The sequence below is a fragment of the Phyllostomus hastatus genome, unplaced genomic scaffold (genome assembly GCF_019186645.2).
Source record: "Phyllostomus hastatus isolate PE091 unplaced genomic scaffold, TTU_PhHast_1.1 phas_contig_196, whole genome shotgun sequence".
NCBI lineage: Eukaryota > Metazoa > Chordata > Mammalia > Chiroptera > Phyllostomidae > Phyllostomus > Phyllostomus hastatus.
In genome coordinates, this window is record NW_025333709.1 from 25,320,064 (window position 1) to 25,345,375 (window position 25,312).

Here is a 25,312-nt window from a genome sequence, read left to right on the forward strand (position 1 = left end):
ATTATATAATAAACAATGGTAACAAAATAATTAGTGAAGTATAGCATTGTGATATACAATGTGTTACAATATAAACACATCCTAAAGATGTTACCATAAGTTGTGTGGCTTTCTTTATCAGACTTTTTTTGGTTAGTCCTTCATATTTCATTTTATTTGAATGGCTTACAGCAGTGCATTCACGTAGACAAACTCAGAAACATAAGAACGTTTTAGTTCTGTGGGAAGAAAGTCAAAACACAGATGAGCTTACTCAGTAATTACTTGCATAAAATAGTGTGATCACACATCATAATGTCTGCTTGTTTCTGCTTTTGGTTTAATTGCTAAGCTGCATGAAATCTTTTCCTTTAAAACCATCAAGGTTTTGATAAATCATCCATTCATTGAGTGTTTTCATCTGATACATGTCTCTTCAACAAACATATTGGTTAGTCACAAAAGGGAATTAACCCTGAGCCATAAAGCAGGGGGGAAATCTGGTAAAGGGCTTTTCCGAAAGACACACCAGGCATCGTTGGTGACATAATTGCCACCGTAAGTACTTCTGAGGATCCCTTGAGTGGGGAGATCATGATGTCCACCCTTCAAATTGCAGTGTTATCTAATAGTCTTGTCCATGCATTCCAGTTAGTTGCATGGTGTTTTGTTGTTGTTTGGGTTTCGCTTGTTTGTTTTTATGTTGAGTATCTTTAGGGAACGACAGGAACTTTGGCTTTTGCTGTGAGTGAGATGGAAGGGCATTGGGGGTTTTGAGTGGAGTGATGGCAGGATCTAACTTTCCGGGATTACCCTGGCTGCCGCGCTGAGCACAGATAGAAGGGAGGCAAGGGCAGAAGCAGTGGGGCAGTTGAGACTCTTAGCGAGGTATGAGATGATGGAGTGAGGTGCTGGCGTGGAGGCAGTGAGCAGTGGTGGGTTCCGGCTGAATTCTGAAGGGGCTATCAACAGGATTTGCTGGTGTGTCTGCTTGGGTGTGATCGATCAGGGTCAAGCATGACCAAGCTGAACAATTGCAAGGAAAGAGCTGCACAGATTAATTGATCAGATGTGTGAAATCAGCAAGGGGTGGAGAGCAGAATTTGGGGGGATGACAAAGAGCCCCTGCCGTTTCGTGCCCTGCTAGCCCCTGGATGCTCCTGAGCCTGGGCTCTCTGCCCACCCACCCCTTGTCCCCGGTGCCCAGCTCAGGCTCTTTCTAAGAGCTCTGCTAATTTTCCCTTCCTGCTCTGTGTCCTTGGAGAGTGATCCTAAAGTGATGGCTTGGCCGGTGTCTTGTCCGAAAGGTTCCTGAGAATCCTCACGCAGTCAGGATCCAGGTGGGAAGGCCAGTGAAGAGTTTGGGTGGTCACTTTTCCCTTCTTCCCCTGCTCATGAACTTGGGTAGTAGTGGTTGATTCTTGGCAGCTATTTCGTTTTTTTATAGTAATGGATTATACTGTCACAACGGGAACAGCAATTAGCAGTCTTCAGAGTTAAATCTATAACATATGATATTGTAAACACATCATAAAGATGCTGCCGAGAGGGGTTGCTGAGACAGGTCATCCAAAATCCCAATTCCAAAGGAAGGTCGCCCCTTTCTGATTTGCAAATGCTGGCTTAGTTTAGTGTGCTAGGTCAGGGCTTTGTAAAATGTACTGCACCTGTGAATCACATGGGAATCTTTTTAAGATGCTGGTTCTGATTAAGTCTTGAAGAGGGCGGGAGGAATGAGTTTGTTTTTAACATTAATTTTAGGCAAAGATGCTGCCGTTGCTGGCCTGAGGAAGACTGTTTTAGGGGCATGGACCTTGTTGAGCTTCTGGAGTGCATTCAGCTGTTGACCTTCCTAACAAAGATCCATGTGCCTCTATTACACTCAGTGACTTTGGCCTGGGAGAATGGATGGCATTTGGTCGGTGGGAGCCATGTGGAGGCTGTGCTGGGACCTGAGGGACACAGGAGAGAGGGGAAGGAAGCAGAGGATGCGGATCGGAGGCAGAGATGAGCGCCTTCTTCCAAATGCACGGTGCCTATTTCTGTCTCCAGAATTGGGAGGCTAGGAAATTGAATTCAATCAAACTACATCTTGGAGGGTTTCGATGAGCACACTGACGGAGGATTATTAATCAACTATACTTGAAATTTTTTACTGCCTATGCCTCACATGCAAGATAGTTGTAGACAGCACATGGGCCTTTTAGGAAGTCTGTGGACCACCAATATTTTCTTATAACCTTAATAGTTATGTTACCCTCTGTTTATGGTAAGAGTTTAGATACTGCCTTCTTCACCAGTCTGGTGCTGCATGCAGTCATCATGTCTCAGTTGAATTGCTGTCTCCAGGCCTTGTTTATCATCATTGCTTAATAAATGGAGATGGGCCCGTGTTAACTTAGCCGGAGATTCCATAAAAAATGTAACTGAACTGTCTGGGTTCTCAGTGTTAGCACCATCTGCACTAGAACACAGTACTTTTAACAAACATGTAAAGCCCTGGGGGGAAATGTTTTCAAAACTTCCTCATCACTTCTCGGTGAGTGAGGTTAGTTTTATAGAAAATGTAAGTTATGTTTTGAGAATACAAATAGGACTAATAGATTTAGGGAAGAAAATATCAAGGTGCTTAAAGTCTATGTTTAAAATCTTAGCTTTTTAAACGGCATCTTTCTTAATGTCTTTATTTTGGGAAAAAGCTAGATCTTTGTAACCAGTAAAGAACTGTTTTTTTACTCATTTTTCTCACCTCTCAAATAAGAAAAAGAGGATATTAACAAAGGGGTTTCCCTCCCTCCCTCCCTTCCTTCCTTTTCCAGGCAATACATTTTATTGGCTCTAGTGGGAGTGGCAATGAGGATGTTTTATGATAGAACTGGAGCTCTGGTTTGAAAGGAAGAGTTGGGACCACTTAATTTCCTTAGGCTGCTCTTTAGAAAACAGTCAGACACACACACACACACACACACAAACAAAAAAACTGTTTCATTAAAGTAACATGTATTAACTGTTGAAAGTTTAAGGAAAATAGGGACATTTTTATTATTTTTTTAAAAAGATTTTATTTAGCCCTGGCTGGTGTAGCTCAGTGGATTGAGCACAGGCTGCGAACCGAAGTGTCACAGGTTCGATTCCCAGTCAGGGTACATGCCTGGGTTGCAGGCCATGACCCCCAGCAACCGCACATTCATGTTTCTCTCTCTCTCTCTATCTCCCTCCCGTCCCTCTTTAAATAAATAAGTTAATTAATTAATTAATTTAAAAAGATTCTATTTATTTTCAGGAAGACAGGAAGGGAAGGAGAAAGAGGGAGAGAAATATCGATGTGTATTCGTTGCCTTTTGCACACCCCCAACTGTGGACCTGGCCTGCAACCCAGGCATGTGCCCTGACAGGGAATCAAACCAGTGACCTTTCAGTTCTCAGCCTAGTGCTCAGTCCACTGAGCCACACCAGCCAAGGCAAAAATAGGGACATTTTTAAAGAAGAAAATAAAAGTCACATCTGATTCCAGCCATGGAGAGAGAACATGTTGATCTATTTCCTCTATGTGTGTGTCTGGTAATGTCTTTTTCGGGTTTTGGAAGCAAGGTAATGTTGGCCTAACAGAATGCATTTGTGAGTGTTCTTTCCTCATCAGTTGCCTGGAAGAGTTTGTGTGGAATTGCATTATTTCTTCCTTACGTATTTGGTATAGTTTACCAGGCAAGCCTTCGGGGCCTGGCATTTTTTGGAGGAGATGGGTGGAGATGATCTATTTCTTTGTTGAGTGAACTTTGATTGTTTATATCAAGGAATTTATCCCCTTCATCTAAGTTGGTGAATTTGTTCCGGGTGGGGAGAGAGAGACCCGAGTCAAGAGGCCCCCTCCCCCACCTGGGTTCTTGTCTCACTTGCAAGAGAATAATTCAAGCAAGAGACAAAAGGTCTAGCGGAAATGAAATAGCAGTTTATTTATGAAACACATACAAGCACAGAGCTGAGAGCAGGCACCCAGCAAGTCTAAATGCCCCACATGTTGAGGAAAGAAAGTTGTTAGTAAGTTTGCTCTATACACTTGAGCCGGGTGGGTACAAGTGGGTACGTAACTAATCCAAATATGCCAGCTCTTGGGGTTCAGGGTTTGTATACCTGAGTCAGCTTCCAGCTTCCTCCCTCCCCTTCTAAATCCTGGGAATAATGTACAGCCACAGAGCTTTCTTTCTCAGGTAGGAAAGGCTCTTTGTCTTAGAGAAATTATTCCAGAGGCTCCCTTTCCCAGCATAAAATCTCAAGAACTATCCCTTTCGTCTTGTGCTGTTTATGTTCGAGACACCAGCAATCTTAACAAACCGAGCTCAGGACTGCTGAGTTAATGGGCGAGACTTGTCTCCCTTTTGCTCCTTGTCTCCTGTGTTAACTTCTTTGTTAGATTGTAACGGCGAGGGCCCTGCCTTTAGCCCCGCTCTGCTGCTCATTCCTAGCTGCTACCTAACACATTTATTCATACTGTTTTTGGTTACCCTTTTAATGTCTGTGGGATATGAAATAATGTCATCTCTGTCATTCCTGATGTTGATAATTTGTGTCTTTTTTTTGGCTAAAAACCAAAGGTTATCAATTTTATCAGCTAATGGTTTATCGACCTGGCTGAAGAGTTGTCATTTTATTGCTCTCAAAGAAACAGCTTTTGATACCATCAATTTTTCTGTTTGATTGATTTCAACTCTGATATAAAGTAATTTCCCCTCCTTTCTGCTTAATTTAGGCTTAATTTGCTTAAGGCGGAAGCAAAATTCACTGATTTGAGATCTTCTTTTCTGATATAGCTGTTTTGTGGTATACAGTTTCCCCAAATACTACTTGAGCGTCTTCCTATACATTGGTATATCACCATATTCTTTCACTACAGGATACATTCTAATTTCTTTTGATTCCTTTTCTAATCAATGGGTTGTGTAGAATTGTGCTACTTAGTTTAAAATTATTTGTGGGTTATTCCACAGATATTTCTGTTGTTAGTTTCTGATTTGATTCCATTGTGGTCAGTCAGGTAACATACTTTTTTATGAAATGAGTTCTTTTAAGTTTGTGGAGACTTGTTTTCTAACCCAGAAATTAATCTATTTCAATAAACGTTCATTGTGAACTTAAGAAGAAAAATGGGTATTCTGCTGTTATAGGTTGGAGTATTGTAGAAATGTCAATTAAGTCTACTCGGTCAATAGTGTTGTTCGACTCGTCCTTATCCTTATTGATTTTCTGTCTGCTTATTCTATCTGATTTCAGAGAGATATTCGATCTTTGATTCTAGTTGTAAATTTGTCTATTTCTCCATGCAAGTCCATCTGTTTTGTCTTATGTATTTTGAAGCTTTCTATTTTCTGTCTGCTTATTCTGTGTTTTCAAAGAGAGAGATTCAATCTTTGATTCTAATTGTGAATTTGTCTATTTCTCCTTACAAGTCTATCTATTTTGGCTTATGTATTTTGAAGCTTTTTAAATTATTTTGCAAGTATATTTTATAGATCATGCTATTACAATTCTCCCATTTTTTTCTCTCCTTCATCCCCCTCTGCCCTGCACTGCCCTCCCACTATCATTCCCCATCCTCAGTTCATGTCCATGGGTCATACATATAAGTTCTTCGGCTTCTCCATTTCCTATGCTATTCTTAACTCCCCCCTCTGTCGGTTTCATACCTATGAATTATGCTTCTTATTCCCTGTGCCTTTCCACCATTCGCTCCCCTCCCACTCCCCACCAGTAGCCCTCCATGTGATCTCCATTTCTGTGATTCTGTTCTTGTTCTAGTTGTTTGCTTTGTTTGTTTTTTAGGTTCAGTTGTTGATAGTTGTGAGTTTGTTGTCATTTTACTGTTCATAGTTTTGATCTTGTTCTTTTTCTTAGATAAGTCCTTTTAACATTTCATATAATAAAAGCTTGATGATGATGAACTCCTTTAACTTGGTCTTATCTGGGAAGCACTTTATCTGCCCTCCCATTCTACTGATAGCATTGCTGGATAGAGTCATCTCAGATGTAGATCCTTGCCTTTCATGACTTTGAATACTTCTTTCCAGCCACTTCTTACTTGTAAAGTTTCTTTCACAAAATCAGCTGATAGTCTTATGGGAACTCCTTTGTAGGTAATTCTCTCCTTTCTTTTTGCTACTTTTAAGATTCTCTACTTATCTTTAATCTTGGGTAATTTGATTATGTTTCATGGTGTGTTACTCTTTGAGTCCAGTTTCTCTGGGACTCCCTGAGCTTCCTGGACTTCCTGGAAGTCTATTGCCTTTGCCAGGTTAGGGAAGTTTTCCTTCATTATTTTTTCAAATAAGTTTTCAATTTCTTGGTCTTCCTCTTCTCCTTCTGGCACCCTTATGATTCAGATGTTGGAACATTTCAAGTTGTCCTGGAGGTTCCTAAGCATCTCCTCAAGTTTTTGAATTCTTGTTTCTTCATTCTGTTCTGGCTGAATATTTATTTCTTCCTTCTGGGCCAAACCGTTGATTTGAGTCCTGTTTCCTTCCCTTCACTGTTGGTTCCCTGTACATTTTCCTTTATTTCACTTTGCAGAGCTGTCACTCCTTCCTCTGTTTTGTATCCATACTCGCCCATTTGTGTGAGCATCCTGATTATCAGTGTTTTGAACTCTGCATCTGACAGGTTGGTTATCTCCTCACCACTTAGTTCTTTTCCTGAGCTTTGATCTATTCTTTCATTTGGGCCATATTTCTTTGAGTGCACTTGTAATGTTGAAAGGGGCAGAGCCTTAGGTATTTGCCAGGGTGGGGCAACCCACTTCGCTGTGTCATGATGCTGTATGTGGGGGAGGGGTCTGAGAGGGAATAATGGCACTTGCTCTGCTCTCTGTCATATTTCAGTCACTTCCCCCTTCCCCCAAGCAAACTGGGCCCTTCTGGTGCTGATTCCTGTGTGGGTGCGTCTGTGTGCTTTCTAGGACCCTTGGGTCTCCCACCGAACTCTCCTGTGAGGTTGGGAGTTTCTACCACTGCTGCAACCCCCACAGATTTTTACAGCCAGAAGTTTTGAGGCTTTAGTTTCCTGTGTTGGAACCCTGGGTTGTGCTGTCTGTGTTGCTCCCTAGTTGTCCCTCCCAGCTTATCCACGTGCCCAGTCCACCAGCCGCCTCGCCTGGCCCAGTCTGTTGCCTTGCCATTAGTTCTTTCCACCCCAGCTGCCTGTGTCTGTCCCTCCAACCAGTCCAAATGAATGTTTCTTCTTTAACTCCTTGGTTGTGGGACTTCCACACAGGTCAATTTTCTGGCAGTTCTGGTTGTTTTTGTTTTTAAATTTGTTGTTGTCCTGCTTTTGGTTGTGTGAGGAAGGAAAGCATGTCTACCTATGCCTCCATCTTGGCTGGAAGTTCTGAAGGCTTTTTTTATTAATTAAGTGCGAAAATGTTTAGGATTGCTGTGTCTTCCTGATGAGTTAAATCCTTTGTCATTACGAAATAACTTTCTCTGTCCCTTAAATATTCTTTGTTCTAAAAGTTCCTTTGTCTGACATTAATGTGACTACTCAACTTTCTTTTCATTAGTGTTGGCATGGTGTATCTTATTCTATTCTCATATTTTAACGTGTTTCTATCTTGTGCATTTCTCATAAGCATCACATTGTTGAATCTTGCTTTTTTTATCCAATCGGACAATCTGTCTTTTAATTGGGGATAATTGGGCTATTTATATGTAATTCATCTACTGATATGGTTAGGTTTAAGTCTACAGTATTACTATTTCCTTTCTATTTATTCCACCTGTTCTGTATTCCTTTCTCCATTTTTTTTTGCCTTTTTAAAATTGTTAGAGTGTTTTGTGATTTCCTTTAATCTCATTTCTTGGCTCATTAGCTGTAACTTTTTTATTTTGCTATTTAAGACGTTGCTTTAGAGTTACTAGTGTGGATATTTACATGGCATGCTGTAGATGATCAAAAAGTATTTATCACATGAACACACGAGCGCCCGAGAGCCTAAGCTGGAGGGCTCCGGAGAGGTGTCGAGACCGGCCCTTTGCCCTGTGCTGTTGGAGGTCGTTCCTTCCCAGATCTTACTTTCCTCTGTCACATCATGCTACCTTGGATATTAGCTGTAATCTTCCTGTCTTACTATTAGTCTCTGAAGGCTAGGGGTCTGCCTTTCTTCCCCTCCTGCCCCCTTAACATTTTAACAAATAGACACTTCATCCTTAGATGGTACTTCCTACAGGGTTTTGTGAAAGTGTATGGATGAAAGAGGCTTGGCCTTGACGTATCATGGCCAAACTCCCCAAAAGTAACATATTTACCAGGAAGAACAGATATTTTTAAAGGTAATAGATAGGAAAAAAACCCCTTCAAAGAAATGGTCTTAATTTAAGATTAGCTGATCTAAGCAAAACTACACATGGAAAGGAAATTTGGGGCTCATTTTTGCCATTCTTAAAATGCTACCAGTTACTTCAAGGCTGGTAAATATATACAAGCATATAATGACTGTGCTTTCTGATTAAAAAAATGAAAAATTTATGGTCTCTTTTTGTTTTCTTTTCCAGCAAGTAACTGGCAGGAGCTTTGGTGATAAAGATTTTCGGACAGGGTTAGAAAACGGAATCCTTCTCTGCGAGTAAGTATCGCCTATATCCCGTTGGTTTTTATTCAAAAAGAATTATCAGTGCTATTCAGTTTGCAGGTAAAACATCCAGCGTTTTGTTTAGAATTTAATCAGTTTGAATCTGAAATTAAAAAAAAAATCACCGGGTTAAGCAGTAAATGTAAAGAAATAGGTGAGGGGTCAATGGTCAGTAGGGCGCGGCGGGCCTGGGACAGCTTTGGACTAGATAAAGGAGCATCTGGTAGTTGCTACTCAGCTCCAGCCCACTGTCACTAGGTAAAAATTCAGGCCCAGGTAATTGGAAGGGTGTGGACCGAATTGTGATAAAAGTAGCAGCTTTTCCCCTCTTGTCCGCCCCACCTCCCACCCCAACAAAAGCAGCTCGTGCCAAGTGCAAACAGTGCTTCTATTTACTGACGAGCATGCCAGGCAGTGTCCCTCTCTGGGCCTGCGTCCCTGAACTAGTTTTCGTATGCTTCATTTGTGCTGTTGGCAGAATTCAAGTATGAATCATGGCTGCAGAGTTTAATTTGTATGTTTTGAGCCTGGGCTTTGTCATAGAGTGCCTCTGGGATGATGGATTCAAGAACTTTCTGTGAAGTAGTTCTGGACACAAACTAGAACCTTAAGACTTATAGGTGGGTAGACACAAACTTCAAGTCAAATTTGAAAATTCAAAATCTGAATTTATTTAAAAGCTTCTGTAATCGAGGTACTGATTCATATTTTATTGAAGCGAAATAAATGTATCTACATGAAATGCACAGCTCCAAAATTTACAGTCTCATGTGTTTTCAAAACGGTGTGCTTGCCTGTAACCTACACCCTGATCAAGATGTAGAACAGAAAGTTTCCCCATGTCCTTTCCCAGTCGATCTCAACCACCTGTAGAAAGCACTGTTCTGATTTCTATCATCACATCTATTTTATCTTTTCTTGAACTTTATGCAATTGGAATCACATAGAACGAGTTCTAATTTTAGCGGCTTTCAGAATGTTGTTTGGGACCCACCCACCGATGTAACTGAAAGAACTCGGGTTTTAGAGCCTGAGAACTAGATAGTCAGGTCCCTCCTTCACCCTTAAGTAAGTTACCTTCCTCTCTAGTCTCTACTTCCCTTCTCTAAAATGATAATAAAAACTTCATACCTATTGCCCCTTCCACAAACTTTTTTTGTGAATTTCAACAGGATCCTGTGGATAAAGTGTCCTAACAATTACATTTGTGTTCAGATGTTGATTATTATGCAGCATCTTTCAACACATTTCACATCAGCGTCCTTTCCCCCCTGCTCTCTACAACCCTTCTTTCCTCAAAGAGAAACCCCCTGTTAGCTGATTCCATGCCTTCCTTCCTATGAAGTCTTCTCATACTTACGTCCCTCACCAGATCTTTTCTCTTTATTAAAGCTCAGTCAGAGCTCATCTCATAGGTGAACCATAACTGGTTTAGCACCTCACTGAAGACAAACCCAGACAGACCCCTAACACTTCCTTTGGATTCTAGCACCTGCTTCTCCAATGATTCTGAGCTTAGCCCTCTCCCAGTGTTAATGGACTAGCCAGAATATGACCTAATTTATCTCCCTAATGCTTTCTTTCTTAATCTGTGGAAGTGGGTCTTGGATATCAATTTTTGTTTACCTAAAATTTGTTCCAAAGATTCTTATAGGCCTCTGCTTCTCCACCGCATCCCCATGAATAAATTCATCAGGGACAGTGCCTGACTTTGGACTCTGTAGGCTCAGGTGAAGGCAAGGCTCTTGATCTAAAGACATTTGCACACACAGGATTTGATTTTTACCTAAATGAAGATGTTGAGTTAGAGGATGGATTCTCTTATGTGTGCAATGCCACTATCCATTGGCCTTTTGCAAACACATTCATGAGTGTTAGAGCTATATCAGAGTGGAGAGATAGGGTTTAAGTCCAGGCCATGATTAGGAAATAGTATGGTTAGACAACATGGAGGCAGAGATTATAGCAAAGGTCTCTTTAAATAAATAAAGGGCTTGGACAGCAAACAGCCTGCTGTTGAAACTGAGAGGCTGGCCAATACAGGACGTGGACACGTGTTGCTGTCTGGGTAGGCAGGATACAAACCCAAGATGAGTGAGTTATTGTCTGAGTCCCACAGAGCAACGAGGCACAAAAATATGACCCAGCAGCTGCATGCACTGAAGGTTGGTAACAACGGAGGGAGATTTCCGCTCTCCATTTTGGTCAGCGCATGGCTAGGTTTGATCTGAGCACATTGGGCTGCTGCAGATGGGCATTAGCAGGTGCATTTTCTGGGACTTGTCTCCAGAGACCAGGCTGGCCAGGAGGGGGCCTTGCACTGTTCCAGGTTTGCGGTTGGCTGATGGCAAGGGCCAAACAGCAGGAAACTCAGCTTGGAGGGTCTCGGGAAGGGGAGGGTTGCCAGTCAATGGGTCCATGCAGGTTTTAAACACCTGTCTTTGGAAAGCAGAATACACTTGAGATCTATATAACTTTGTTAGCCAATGTCAGTCACCCCAATAAATTCAGTAAAATTTTTTTAAAAAGTGCTTAAGGCTGTGCCACTCTCTAGAACCAGAGAGTGTTCTAACTCCTTAATCACCACCCATATAGCCACATTTAAAAACATAGGACCCCAGCTGAAAACTATTCTTCCTTTTGTTCAACAAACTCTCATCTCCTTGTCTGAGTGGGATCAGTTTCTAACTGTTGGTTGCAACCGTGGAGGGACACCATGCTCTTTGTCCACTAAAAATTTCCTGAGTTTTTTTATGAGCCTGGAATTTTAAGTTCATAGTTCTTGTCAAACTAAAGGGCATCGTCTGGGGCTGGGGCCTGATTTTCTTCTTACCAGCCTGGTTCTACACCTACCCGCAGCCTATGAGGACTATTACCATACCCATTGTACAGTGGAAGTAGCTGAGGCACAGAGGGTTGCCTAACTTGGCCAACATTATACAAGTAAGAAAGATTTAAATGCAGAAGTCTGATTTCTTGGCTTTTGCTCTCCTCCACTGCCCTGTGTCTAGAGGTGGGATTGCAATGGGAGAGAAAAACAAGAGGTTGGAAGGTCGTGTTGGGATGGAATCGGTGCCAGAAAACCGAGAGTGTGAGGAGAAGGGCAGTACAGAGGATAACCGCTGGGGGCTCACTGGGTTGGCGGGCTTGAAACTGTAAGCATCAAGGGCCTGGCTGTCCTTCTTAAGATAAGAAGGCAAGTCCAGTAAGAGCGAGGGCATGAGAGGACGGGGAGCCGTGGTCAGTGGACGATGTAGATTTCGGAGTGCTTAGGTGGAGCCGTCAAAACTAGATGGAGACAATGAGAGCGGTGGGCCTGTACTAAAAATAAAAACTACAGTGGCAGAGAGAAAAGACTGGCACCTACAGGCAGCTTAGCAGATGGAAATTGACGAGCCTCCAAATCGCCCTGGGAGCTCTTTCACTTCGCCCGCAAAGTGCAGTGCACACGGCTTCTCACAGGCACATGGCTTCGCATATGCATCCCCGTGTAAACAGTGATACTTGTGCATAAGTGCATAACTTACAGTAATAGCAAGCATAAAAGAGAGTGCGTATGCCAGCTGGAATTATAGTGGATGTGTTTTTGCTATAATCATCTCTCTTGCTCTGTCGCTTTTGTCAAGTGTGTATAGTTGAAGTTTGAGAGATTAATGCTCAAATGACTGGGCTTTCTCTCCCCTGAACATTAGAGGTCTGGGGTCAATGTGTGACAAAGCTGCAAACATGTGACAATTGTCATGCTGTTAGAAGTGTTCATTGAATACTGCATTGTGTCCCTTGAGGACTTCAGGGTTCAAAAGGAAGGCTGCAAAAAAAAAAACAAAACAAAAACAAAAGCAAACCCATTCCTCAGTCTGAACAACAATAAAAAAAATTAAAAAATAAAAATAAGAAGAAGAACTAAAGAACATTAAAAAAAAGAATCCGCTCCCTAAGGAAGCCCTTCCCTGTACAGAGTCGCTGTGAGGGTCATCCACTTCCCTGCACCCAGGTCAGACTGTTTTGAAATCATTCCAGAAAGGAAAGTTTCTGACTTGTTTTCCTGACTCTGACTTTATTATTTAGATAGAACTCTATGACATTCCATCTGTATCAGGGGCTGGCAAATCATGACCCTTAGTTTGTTTTTGTACTGGCCTTCCTCCTTGCAAAGAATGGCTTTTACATTTTTAAAGAGCTGAAAATAAAACAAAACCGGAGTTTGTGTGTGGGTTCTCGAGCCTCGTTACTATCTATCTTTTACAGGAGAAGTTGGCCAGCCCGTGAGTACCATGGAATTGATTTTAGATGTAAATTGTTTATCCTCGTAAAGTGAAGTAATTGAGTTTGGGCAATGCAAAAATGCTATCTGGGTAAATCAAATAATTTTTTACAAAAGGTTTTCTCAGGAATTTCTTCATAATCCACTCCCCCCAGACCCCCCAGCCTCCCCAGCTCTGATTTTTTACTAGAAATTTTCAAACGTATACAAAATATGTTACAAGAATAATGTAAGGATTATAATGTAAGGGTTATAATATAATAATGTAAGGATTACCCATACACCCCACAACTAAGTACAGTTATTATCATTGTGCCATACTTGCTTTACATATGTTGTATATATAACAAAAGGCAGTGCACATCCTTTAACGAGAGAGTATAATGGGAAGTGAATGCATTTGGGGAACCTTAAGTTGAATTCTATGATAATGTTGTATTAGTAGACCAAATCAGTCAGAAAACGTGATTTTGTATGGTTCAACCTAGTGGACAGTCCAGACCTCGGAGTCGCCTGCCCCATGTCCTCAGGCAAGTTCCCTCGCCTCCCTCAGCACCAGTTTCCTCACCTATAAAAACAGATGTAATTATACCTAGTTCATAGGGTTGTTCTGGGGATTTCATGAATTGAAAATATGTAGGAAACTCCTTGTTTAGTGCTTGGAACCTAGCAGACACTCAAACGTTAACTTTCCCCCTTCTGTCTATGAAATGGGGAAGTTACTGCCTCTTATGGTCCCTGAGGGATTCCAGGGAGAGAATACCGTAAAGCACTCAGTGGTGTCTGGCTCTTGCTGGCACTGTGGATCACTAGCTCTCCTCGTTAATAGTGTTGGAAATAGGCCCAAAGTCAATTACGAATATGACAGTCCATGGAACTCAGTGGCACCGTGCGCCCATCAGCTCTCTGCCTGGGGCTGCCGACAAGCCACAGGATGAACGAATTGAGATTTTACTTTCTGGCTTCTCTTGCCCAGCCTGTGATCAAAAACTGGGCAAGAAAGTTTGGGTGCCTTACAGACTTCATCATCCGTATGTATGAGCATTGGCTGGCAGAGCGGGAGGCGAGACCGATTGTTTTGAAATTGGTAACCTTGACCTCTGTGGTGATGTCATTTCCTCCTGCTCCCTCCAGTCTGTTGCAGTTTCTTTCTTTGAGAAGCTGTTCCAGAGCACCCCAGGCAGAGTTAGTGGGTCCCTCTCAGGCTTCTGAGGACCCCTGCTGCTGGCATTTTAGCTCTTTGTCCTACATCTGCTTCCTGTCCCCGGTGGAAAGCTTCCTGAAGACCTTTCTGATCCTCTGAATTTCCCTCACTGGATACGCGTGTAGCACACAATACACCTGTTACTAACACGTATTAACTAAGTTGAGACTAATAGTAAGATTTCTACCTAGGCTACCTAACCATCAGTGACCTTAACTTTCTCCCAATCTTAACTGTCATCCTCAATATTATTTGCTATCTCTGTCTTCGCTCTTCTTATCTCTTCCCTTCCTCTCCTCTCTCTCTCTGTTTCTCTCTCTCTCTCTCTCTCTCTCTCTCACACACACACACACACACACACACACGCACTTTTACATGAAGAATGGACCCATCCCTGAGAACTTGGAGGTCAAGGGCTGGAAGCACCCGCTTTCTTTATGTGTAAAATGCTCTGTGATGGCACTGTCTTCTTTGGAGTCATAGAGGTGAACTTACAGTTTGTTCTGCAGACACCTTTTCATGGAGTGCAGAGTCTGAGTATGTTACTCTGCAAATAAATGACCAATAGAGAATGCCTTAGTGGATTTTTGTCTCAGTTCTTATGTTGCTGGAATGATTTTCTGAAGATAAGAAATCTATTGGTAGACACTTGTTTATATCATCGCTGATGAATGAGCTGCTTATTCTAAGAAGGAGGGTTTGTCTTGGATTCTTGTCCTGATTTCAGCATAAGATGTGGCGCACACAGATTTATCCATGTCTCTAGGACAGGCTGGGAGTACATGGTGTAGCTTTCCATGGAGACATTTTGTCATTTGGAGGAGGATTTGTTGGATGTTGACCACGTTCTGCACAGCCCGAGAGTAGTCACCAAGGGGCATAAAAAGGAAATGCAAGGCTTTATTCCTGATCTTCAAGAGTTTCATAATGTGCTCAGGGATTGAACACACACACAAAGCAGTGGTTACAGTGTCAACCTGTGTATGAGTAAATACAAAAGTGACCAAGATTTAATAAGTTAAACAAGGGAAGATCTTTATAGTGTGGGAGTCAGTTATTGGGGAAATGTTACATCAATTGAATTTTTACATTGGCCGAAAATAGAGTAAGGGAAAGAGAGGGGTATCCTGCCTAGGGACGCGAGCAGGAGGAGAGGTTTGGGGGGAGCATGCTGTGTTTGGCGTATTGTACATACATAAGATCTGCTTGTCAGTGTGGGGAGGGCTTCTCTTCCTTCAATCAACTAACCTTTTAAAAACCCCACTTAGAAGTGTAGTAAGTTACTAGAGTGACAAGTTCACTGCAATAAAATCATGTGACAGTGGTTCCCCGATCATATCTGGAATCTAAAGCCTTACTCCATGTGGGTTGTAAGCTTCAGGTTCTCTTGTAGAAGGGACATTTAGGTGGAGGCATGAATATAGAGTAGAAATTAGCCAGAGAAAAAGGGGAGGGAGATGGGAGTAGGGAGGAAGCATATTTTAGACTGAAAGAATAACGTGTTTGAGATCCCCAAGACAGGCAGGAAAAAGTTCTGTGTATTGGAGGAACTGCAAGGTATGTTTGGTCAAAATGTAGAAAACGAGACAATGGTATGAGAAGAGGGTGGATGGAGAGAAGTTAAGCAAGGACAGGAGTGCTTGGGGCCTTGTAAGCCATAGAAGGGTTTATGGGTTTGATCTCCAGAGCAATCAAAACAAAAAGAGTTTTGAAGAATTCAGTAGGACTTGGTGGAATATAGGGTATAAGTAAATGAAAGAAAAGGCTGAAAACTAACACCACAGTTTCAGTAGTCAATGACAGGCAGGGTGGGGCCCCCAGTGAAAGCTGTGCAGGGTTCTCTGATTGCTGGGACAGGTCATGACTTCAGTTTGGTGCATTTGGGAGACACACAGCCCACCCAGGGGGAGAGGTGAGAGGATGGATTGTACGTATTCAAATTAGGTTGGTCAGCTATTGCGGGACATCAGGGTCAATCTATGAGGTGTGAAGATCACAGCCAGTATGTCCTCCCATTCCGTGGGTTGTCTTTTTATTTTGTTGATGGTTTCCTTTGCTGTGCAAAAACTTTGTGGTGTGATGTAGTCCCATTTGTGTATTTTTTCTTTTGTTTCCCTTGCCTGAGGAGTATATCAGAAAAAATAATGCTATGAGAAATGTCCGAGGTTCTACTGTCTATATTTTCTACTAGGATTTTTGTGGTTTTAAGTCTAGCATGGAAGCCTTTAATCTGCTTTGAGTTTATTCATGTGTATGGTGTAAGAAGGTGGTCTTATTTCAGTTTTTGGCACCTATCCAATTTTCCCACCACCATTTATTGAATAGACTATCTTTACCCCATCATCTGTTCTTGCATCCTTTGTGAAATATTAATTTGCCAATAATACACTGACTAAAGGGTGAATATCCAAAATTTATAAAGAACTTAAACAACTCAACAACAAAAAAACAAACAATCCAATTAAAAAAATGGGCAAAGGACCCTAATAGACACTTCTCCAAAGAAGACATACAGATGGTCAATAAACATATGAAATGTTCAATGTCACTAATCATTAGAGAAATGCAAATTAAAACCACAATGAGATATCACCTCATACCTGTCAGAATGGCTATCATCAATAATCAACAAACAACAAGTGTTGGCAAGAATGTGGAGAAAGGGGAACCCTTGTACCCTGTTGGTGGGAGTAAAGATTGGTGCAGCCACTGTGGAAAGCAGTATGGAGGTTCTTCAAAAAATTAAAAATGGCCCTGGCTGGTGTAGCTCAGTGGATTGAGCATGGAACTATGAAGCAAAAAGTTGCTGGTTCAATTCCCAGTCAGGGCACATCCCTGGGTTGTGGGTCAGGTCCCCTAGGGTGGGGGGGCATGTGAGAGGCAATCACACATTGATGTTTCTCTCCCTTTCTTTCTCTCTCCCTTCCCCTCTCTCTAAAATAAATTTAAAAATTAAAAAAAAATTAAAAATGAACTGCCTTAGACCCAGTAATTTCACTATTGGGAATATATTCAAAGAAGCCTAAAACACAAATTTGAAAGAATATATGCACCCCATATGTTCATTGCAGCATTATTTATGATAGGCAAGATTTGGAAGCAGCCCGAGTGTCCCTCAGTAGATGAGTGGATAAAAAAAATCTGTGCTACATTTATACAATGGAATACTACTTGGCCATAAAAAATAGGGAACTGTTATTTTTTGCAACAGCATGGATGGACCTGGAGAGTACTATGCTAAATGAACCAAACCAGTCAGAGAAAGAGAAATACCATATGATTTCATGCATAGGTGGAATCTGATGAACAAAATAAACTAATAAACAAAATAGAAGCAAACTCATAGGGACAGAGAGCAGACTGACAGCTGTCGGAGGGCAGGGGGTTGGAGGCTGAATGGAACAGGTGAAGGGATGAAGCAAAAAACAAAAACAAAGCTTATAGGCAGACAATAGTATGGTGATTACCAGAGGGAAAGAGGGGTTGGGGAGGTAGGAGAGGGTAAAGTGGGGGGATAAGTGAAAACTTCACTTATCAAGTCTTCAAAAGAAGACTTGACTTTGGATGGTGAATATACAGTACAATATACAGGTGATGTATTATAGAACTGTGCACTCAAAACCTATATAACTGTATTAACTAATGTCACCCCAATAAATTTAATTTAAAAAATTAAAACAAAAAAAAGAACAGCAGAACAAGGTCTTAGTTGAGGAAGCCTCAACCCTGGGTGAGAGGTGAGAGAGAAGCTCATGAAGGATTATCAGAGAGAGGAGAAGAAACCAGGAAGTGTGGTGTCATGGCAACCTTGGTTGCCTTGGGATCTAAGTAGAGTTTTGAGAAGCTCGAGGTCACTTGTATTTCATAGCCCTGATAGAGGGAGGGACTAGAGAGCTTAACAACCATCTCTGGGAACTGCCAGTCAACTGATTCTGATTTAACCTGATTGTTTTAGGTCTGGCTTCTGCTTTTGCATCATTTCAACAAGCTATTGTTAAGAGGTCTTATCTAATATAAACTACACATGCAATATTTCCCTAACTATTGTAAAAGAAATGAGATTAATCTGACCCAAAGGCTTATAATTTGTCATTCCAATGAAATTCTTGAGAGTGAATGAGGGAATTAACCAGCTGAGGTGCTGGTACAACCAATGAAATTTGGGACTGACCTTGGCTGCCTGGGCTGTGTGGTCACCACAGTTGCTGGGGACTGCAGACTGGTGCCTTTGAATCAGCATTGCTTTGTTCAGTATTCACAAACCCATCCTTTATTTAATCCTCTCAGCAACCCTGGGGGGTGAACAATCTGGATCAGACCTTCAGCCCTACTCCTGCAGATGACTGGATAGAGACCAGTCATCTGGTCTCCATCCAGGTGACTGGTGGTAGATCCCAGTGTCTAGAGCTCTTTGTTGAGAGCTCTTTCTCTAACCCAGATGCTCATTCAAATCTCAGCAAACTTGTGCCCCTGTGCTCACTGATTTTGGCCTTAGCAGGCTGCTAAGAATTTGATAGGCCTTCTATGTAGGATTCTCCCTTGTCTTTCTGCCAAATCACAACTGGCCTCCCTGACTTGGCCTGTCTCCAGCTCTTTGGCACCAAGGCTCATTAAGCTTTTAAGTTCAAGCGAGGACATTTCAACCCACTCTTTTTTTAGAGATCTCCAATGAAAAGCTGCTTTTTGTTTGAAGATTGGCCTGGCTTAGGTGGGAACTTAGGCAAGAATTGGCTATCCTATTTTCGACAGCCTTATGTTAAGGAAGATGAAAACAGATGAAGAACATGGAAGGCGAACTGGCGCAACTCAGAATGAGCAGAATGGACCCCCAGTGTTGCCCTTTAAAAAAAATCCCCACCAAATAAAGAGCCCTTGGTTGCTATTCAAAAGAAGGACTCTTAGCACAGTGTGTGGGGGGTTACTGTTCCCATTCAAACTGCGCCTTAGCATCGATTACAAGAGGCTACATGAGACCCTCGTGTGCATTTGAGCATTGTGCATTGGAAACATTCTCAAGTTCACCCATCTTTGCAAGAGTTTTGTCTATTTAAAAGTATATAATTTTTGTTACAGCTTCTTTTCTATTAACACATAGTTTTACATGGCCTGGACCAAGAAGAGCAATTATAGAGCATGTTTTGATGCTTCCAAAACTGTTTGAAATTTATTTTAGCAAAATTATCATTCAGAAACCACTTCCCTCAAAATATGCAATGAAACCACTTCTTTCAAAATAGGTGATTTCCTTCCCCCTATCAGTCTGTGCCTTAATAAATATGAAACTTCTGCTCATTAAAATCATGGGCCTAATCTCTTTCCTACTGTGCCAATTTATTACACATTTATTAGAATGACTGATTGACTTTTAAAATTATAACAACAGGTTTAAATATGGGCTGCTTGGGTGGTAGAGGAGAAACTGGCCTATCCCGTGGCCTGCCTGGGGAGTTACATGTGGGATTAGGATTTGCCTGCATTTGAGAGGATTTGGTAGCTCCTAAATTGTATTTCCCTAATAATCCATTTTTTCAATGTGTCCACTGGGCTGTCAGGCTGGGTGGGCTGGCTTCCCACAGAGAAGTGGTCAAAATTCCTGCCTCAAGTGCTCCATTCTAAATGTTTCCTTTGGTTACCCACAGGAGAGGACCTTTTCTTAAATATCTCATCAAGGACCCAGTTCATAAATGATTTCTTTTTCCAGTTAACCATGCAGAAATAGACTTCCCTCTGTGTATTAAGGGGAAGAAGAATGAGTGCATGAAAAGGACACATAGAAAGTTGAGACTTTATGGCTGAGTGATTAGTCTACAGACCACTGAGGACTCTGCCACGGGGCTAATATTCCCGAACATGCTTCATGGTTCCCGGTGCCCCAGCTCACAAGACAGGACATGACTGAAGTTCCTTTGTTTAGAACCTGGTGTCCCTCACTGTCTGGGAGCAGTGTTTCTGTGTGGCTTATCGAAACTACCCCTTTGCACTGGCCACCGAGAATGACTTTTGTTCCTCTGATTCTCTTTATGTTGCCCCGTTTGTGTGCCTTTGACTGCAGTTCATTGTAGCCACTTGAGTGCTCACTTCCCTGTCCATTTCCATCTTTCTAAATCCTAAACCCACACATTGGGCACCTTTTCTTCCACTAAGGTACCCTCTACCTGCAGCCTGAATCCAGCGCTTCCTTCCTCCTCGTAGTGCCCCTGGCAGGGATAACCGAACATCCCGGGGTGGAGGCGACGGCCTTGGTTTCGAGTGCTCCCGCTTGTTTCTGATTAGAAAGTATTTGGCTTTGTCTAGAACAAGTAATTCGTCTCACACATGGGACTACTCATGAGGTTGTCTGTTTTAACTTTCTATTACATTATAAATTCCTTGACACAGCGACAGTGACTCATACAGTTTTCCATGCCTCACAGTGCTTGCACGTGGCAGGAATGCAGTCCATCGGAGGAGAACGGAAGAAGGAAGATAATTCCAAATTAAAAAATTTTGAAATTATTAACATGTTCATAATCAATCAGTGTGTACTCAGACAATGCTATATTTACTCAAAATGGGCCATAGGCCTAAAAGGTAAGAACTGAAACTATATAATTCTTAGAATAAAATACAGGAGTATATTTCTGTGACCTTGGATTAGAAAATGATTTCTTGCATATAACATCAAAAGTATAAACAAAAGAAAAAAGAGAGATAAATAGGGCTATATCAAAATTAAATGCTTTTGTCCTGCAAATGATACCATCTCCCAGCCCACAGAATGGGAGAAAATACGCTATTTGCAAATCATATATCTGAAAAGGAATTTATATCTAGAATATAAAGAACCCTTACAACTCAATAATAAAAATAGGAACAATCCAATTAAAAATAGCAAAAGATATCTGAATAAATATCTCTCCAAACAAGACATAAAAATGAGCAACAAACACATGAAAAGATGTTTAACCTCTTTAGTCTTTTGGAAAATGCAAATCAAAACCACTATGAGATACTATCACACCCACTGGAATGGCTGTAATTAAAAAGGAAGACAGTAAGTGTGTCACAGATGTGGAGAAATTGGAATTTTCATGCATTGCTGGTGGGGATGGAAAGTGGTGTAACCACTTTGGTAAACAATTTGAGTTCCTCAAAGCTTTAAATGTTAAGTTACTGTATGACCCAGCAAGTATACTTCTAGGTACATATCCAAGAGAAATGAAAACATGTGACCAAACAAAAACTTGTCATGTTCATGACAGCATTATTCATGATGCTCAAATGATGGAAAGAAACCACCCAAATGCCCTTCAACCACCGAAAGGATAGATAAAATGGGATATATCCATACAATGCAGTATTATGTGTCCACCAAAAGGAATTAACTATCAATAAGGGACACAACATGGATGAGCCAAAACCATTATGCCAAGTGAAAGAAACCAGTCACAGAAGACCGTGAATTATATGATCCCGTTTATGTGAAAAGTACCGAATGGGCGAATCTATAGAGACAGGAAGTAGATGTGGGTTGTTTACGGCCAGGGGCTTGTGGTCGGGTGAGATGGGGTGTTAAAGTTAATGGGTATGGGGTTTCTTTTAGGGAGATAGGAAACTAAAATTAGTTTGCATGATGGTTGCACAATCTTGTGAATAAACAAAGAAAAATCAGATTCTAGTTTCAGTGGGTGAACTCTGTGTTATAAAATGCATACATACACATACATTATGATATTCAAAATTTTGCTTCAAGATGTTTACTATGCCCTTTAGAAGACTCATTCCAATGTCATTTAGTGCATTTCTAGATGCGCTAGTATCACATTGTAATGTGCTGCCAGATGTAAAGGAAATAACAACACTAAAACTGAATATCAAAGGCTCACTCATTAAAATCAGGAAGCAAAACAGAACAAGAAAGGCCACGGAATGGAGAGATGAGACTTTATTGCTTAAATACCACAGTTGTCTTTTACTTAAAGCCCATTTTCTGTAACCGACAAAAAGGCTTTGCTTTTAGTATTAATCCTTCCCTGTCGGAGCTTCTGGCCCCAGGAAGACACTCTCCATTCCTCTGAATAAGCCTGCATTTTGTATTTCTGCTGCCACCCAGAAAAGTAGAATGATGTGTGTTGCGGGAGAAGGAACAGCCATGGTGCCCCCCCACCCCCCACTGCAGCCCCCTTCTCGTTTGTGCCATGTGCTACATCAAAGGGAAGAACCCAGAGACTTCACGACCTTCTTTGGGGCCAGCCAGCTCACAACTGTCCTTTAGAGAGGAACACAGTGACTTCATTAATCCCCACCCTCCATCCCCCAGCCCAGTAGGAACTTAATGAAATGACAGCGATTGGTGAGAAGGAACTGGAAGCCTATCAGCTGATTCTTTTATGATGTGGTTGCCTGAACCCACCTTTAGTCTTGGTGCTGAGAAAATGGTTCGGATGTGATTCACACAACTGTGGTTGCAAAGTTGCCAATGAACTTGAAGTCTACTGGAATTACAAAACTGATGTTTTCAGCTTCTGGATACTTTGCAATTATTGTTTGTTTTATATCAATTTACTCACCAAACAAATTGAGGCCCTACCAAGGACTGGCCCATACAGTAGAACTGGGCTTACAGAGAGGACTAACCCTTTGCCTGGTGGGAAATTTGGACAGTTTCGGTGATGTATGATAAACAGGGAAGCCAAAGAATGTTGGCACCTAGAGGGGAAAGATGCATTTCTTACCTAGGAAATGGTTTGGAGAGAAGGGTGATCTTTAAGCTGGGTTTTGAAGGATGAGTAGGAGTTTGCTAGGCCACAAAGGGATGTGGAGAGGCTTGTGGGAAAGGCAAGTCAGACAGAGGGGACAGCAAGCTTGTGAAAGTGCTCAGCGATATGAAGGGGCTTTGCATGCCTAAGGAAGGAATTGTGGCCAGAGCCTGGGAAGAAATGGGACAGGCTGGGGATGAAGGATGGGTATCAGTTTGAGAAAGACCTTGAATAACATGCTAAAAAGTTTCAACAGAATCCAGCAAACAGCAGGCAGCTAGCACAGTCTCTGTACAGAGGAGCATGGGATTAGGTTTACTTCTGAGGAAATGACATTTGTTGGAGACTTTTGATTACTTTTTGCTGTGCACCAAACACAAATATTTGAATAAAATGCCGTACCAAGGAGAAATAGAAATGCTTCTTACACCTGTCTTGCTATGTCCATCCTTAATTTACAACCTTACTATGTATAGGCTGTGTTTCCAGAGTTCTTTCCAAATCACTAATTTAGAACTTGGAAGTTATTTCCCCATAGGACTAGTGTTCTTCACAGAGTCTTAGGTCATCCATACCACAGCTGAGATCGTGTCAGTCCCACTGAGGAACCCAGTCCCCTGGGGGGGGGGGGTGGGCTTAGCGCCATACTTGGTGTGGGGTGTTCGATAACAATTGGTGAAATGAATAGGACATCAATCCAGAATGCTAACTAGCCACATTAGAAGCTGACCTACCTTTTCTAGGACAGCAAAGGCCTCGTAGCTCTTAGCCTTTCCCTATCACCTGCAGGATGATAAGTTAGGTAGGGAAACAGGAGCCTTGGCAAGAGATACGGCTCTTGGCAAGAGTTTGGCAGGGAAGCAGGACCAGAGGCAATGTGGGCACAGCTGCAATGTAGCCAAGGTTGTCCTTGGAGCTCTGTGCTGCCTTTGCTTTGTCAGCACCCTCCCTTCCTTCCTCCCCAACCCCAGTTTTAGGGACTGCACTTATGCGGGCCTACCCTCCCACAGGACTAACGTCATCTCATTCCCTCACTGCTGTCCTTTCATCGCTCCCAACTCCCAGCCTAGGGTGAGCCTCGGACAAGACGCCTAGGAGGAGCCGTGAGCCAATAGTTGACACATCGGATTTCCACCTGTGGGCAGGGCGGGGGTTGAAACCTTCTTGGAGGGGAAGAGACGATAATAATCGCTGCCACTTAGGAAGTGTATGCTCTCCACCAGGCCTGTGCCAAGTGTGTCACCTGCACGTGTCACACTCTGATGCCATGGCTTGTGGGTATTATGTTCCCACTTCCCAACATCTGAAGCTCACGGAGGTTGAATACTTAAATAATCTGCCTAGTGAGTGGCAGAGGTGGAGCCAAACCCAGGTCTTTCTGTGTCAGGAGGCCCTTATTACTCTCTGGATTTTATGGGTCCCAGTTCTGGAACTCTGGGCTCTGAGCACTTCTTGCTCAAGGAGTATGGAAAGCCAGGGGCTGGCTGCTTACCTCACTCAAGTCTGGGTACAGAAGCATTCAGAGCCACATCACAGCAATTTTACTTTCCAAGATATCTGTCCACCCTCCTGACAGTAAACTCAGCAACACCGTGTTTTAGCTGTGCAGAAGAAATACTAATTACAATCATTTATCTGTAATTACCACATAGCACAATGATGATTACATGTATCTTTGCCTCTGTCACAGCAACTCGAGTCTCTCTTTCTCTGTCTTTTTGTGGGGGGGTTATACTAAATTCTGTTCATGTATCACCAGCTTTCACAGTTCATGGATTCTGCTTCATCTTAAACTTGTAGCTTGTAAAGGCGGGGAGGACCTTGAGCAGGAGGCATCATGGGAAGGGCAGCTTGGGGGTGAAGGGGCTTGCTTACCAGTTGGAGGCATTGGGAGGACTCCTGCAGAAGTCTTTGGAGGGGAAGCAGCACGGCCAACGCCAAGGGTTAGGTGGGGCCAGTTTGCGTGTGGTGGGCAGGTCGAGGAGGAGACCCAGACTGGTGGCTGGGGATTAGTTATTGAAATGCAAAAAGCTAAGCTTCATGGGCAAGCCCTCTTCTCCAAGGTAGAAACCTCAGATGTGTGTCTGGTGAGGGTTTCCTAATCTAGGTTATTTTATTAATTCTTAGGTTTCTTCTAATCCCAAAATCTCATAATTTCCAGACTGCAAGAATGGTCATGCAGAGATTGGCCTGTGAGACAGATTAAAAATGAGTCAAAAAGGAATCCAAGGTATCAGATAATTGCTGTAGGTTCCCTTCCATGCTTATAGATTATTTAGTTGTGTTAGGTTTTTTTAGTATAAACGTCAGAAGTGATGTGAAAGAAGGACAATAATAATGGGTCCATTTGTTTGTAATCTCCCAAATTTTTGCTCTTCTCCCTCCTGCTGCTTTCCCAGCAAGACCCAGGGGGAAAGGCTCTGCCCATGTGTTTAATTTTGTACTTGGGGACAGGGGTTTTATGGAAAAAGACCTTCTGGAGAGCCATAATCATTAAGGTACTGCTGGGTGCT

General features: G+C 42.2%; 1 protein-coding gene across 9 annotated transcripts in view; it reads left to right on the forward strand.

The window, feature by feature from the left end:
* The window catches only part of LIMCH1 (LIM and calponin homology domains 1), a 315,721-nt gene that overhangs the window by 114,885 nt on the left and 175,524 nt on the right, over positions 1–25,312 (forward strand). For all 9 annotated transcript variants that reach the window (XM_045833958.1, XM_045833959.1, XM_045833960.1 and 6 more), the window contains exon 2: positions 8,517–8,587. In XM_045833958.1, the coding sequence (XP_045689914.1) occupies positions 8,517–8,587 (71 nt within the window). The remainder of the gene's footprint in view (positions 1–8,516; positions 8,588–25,312) is intronic.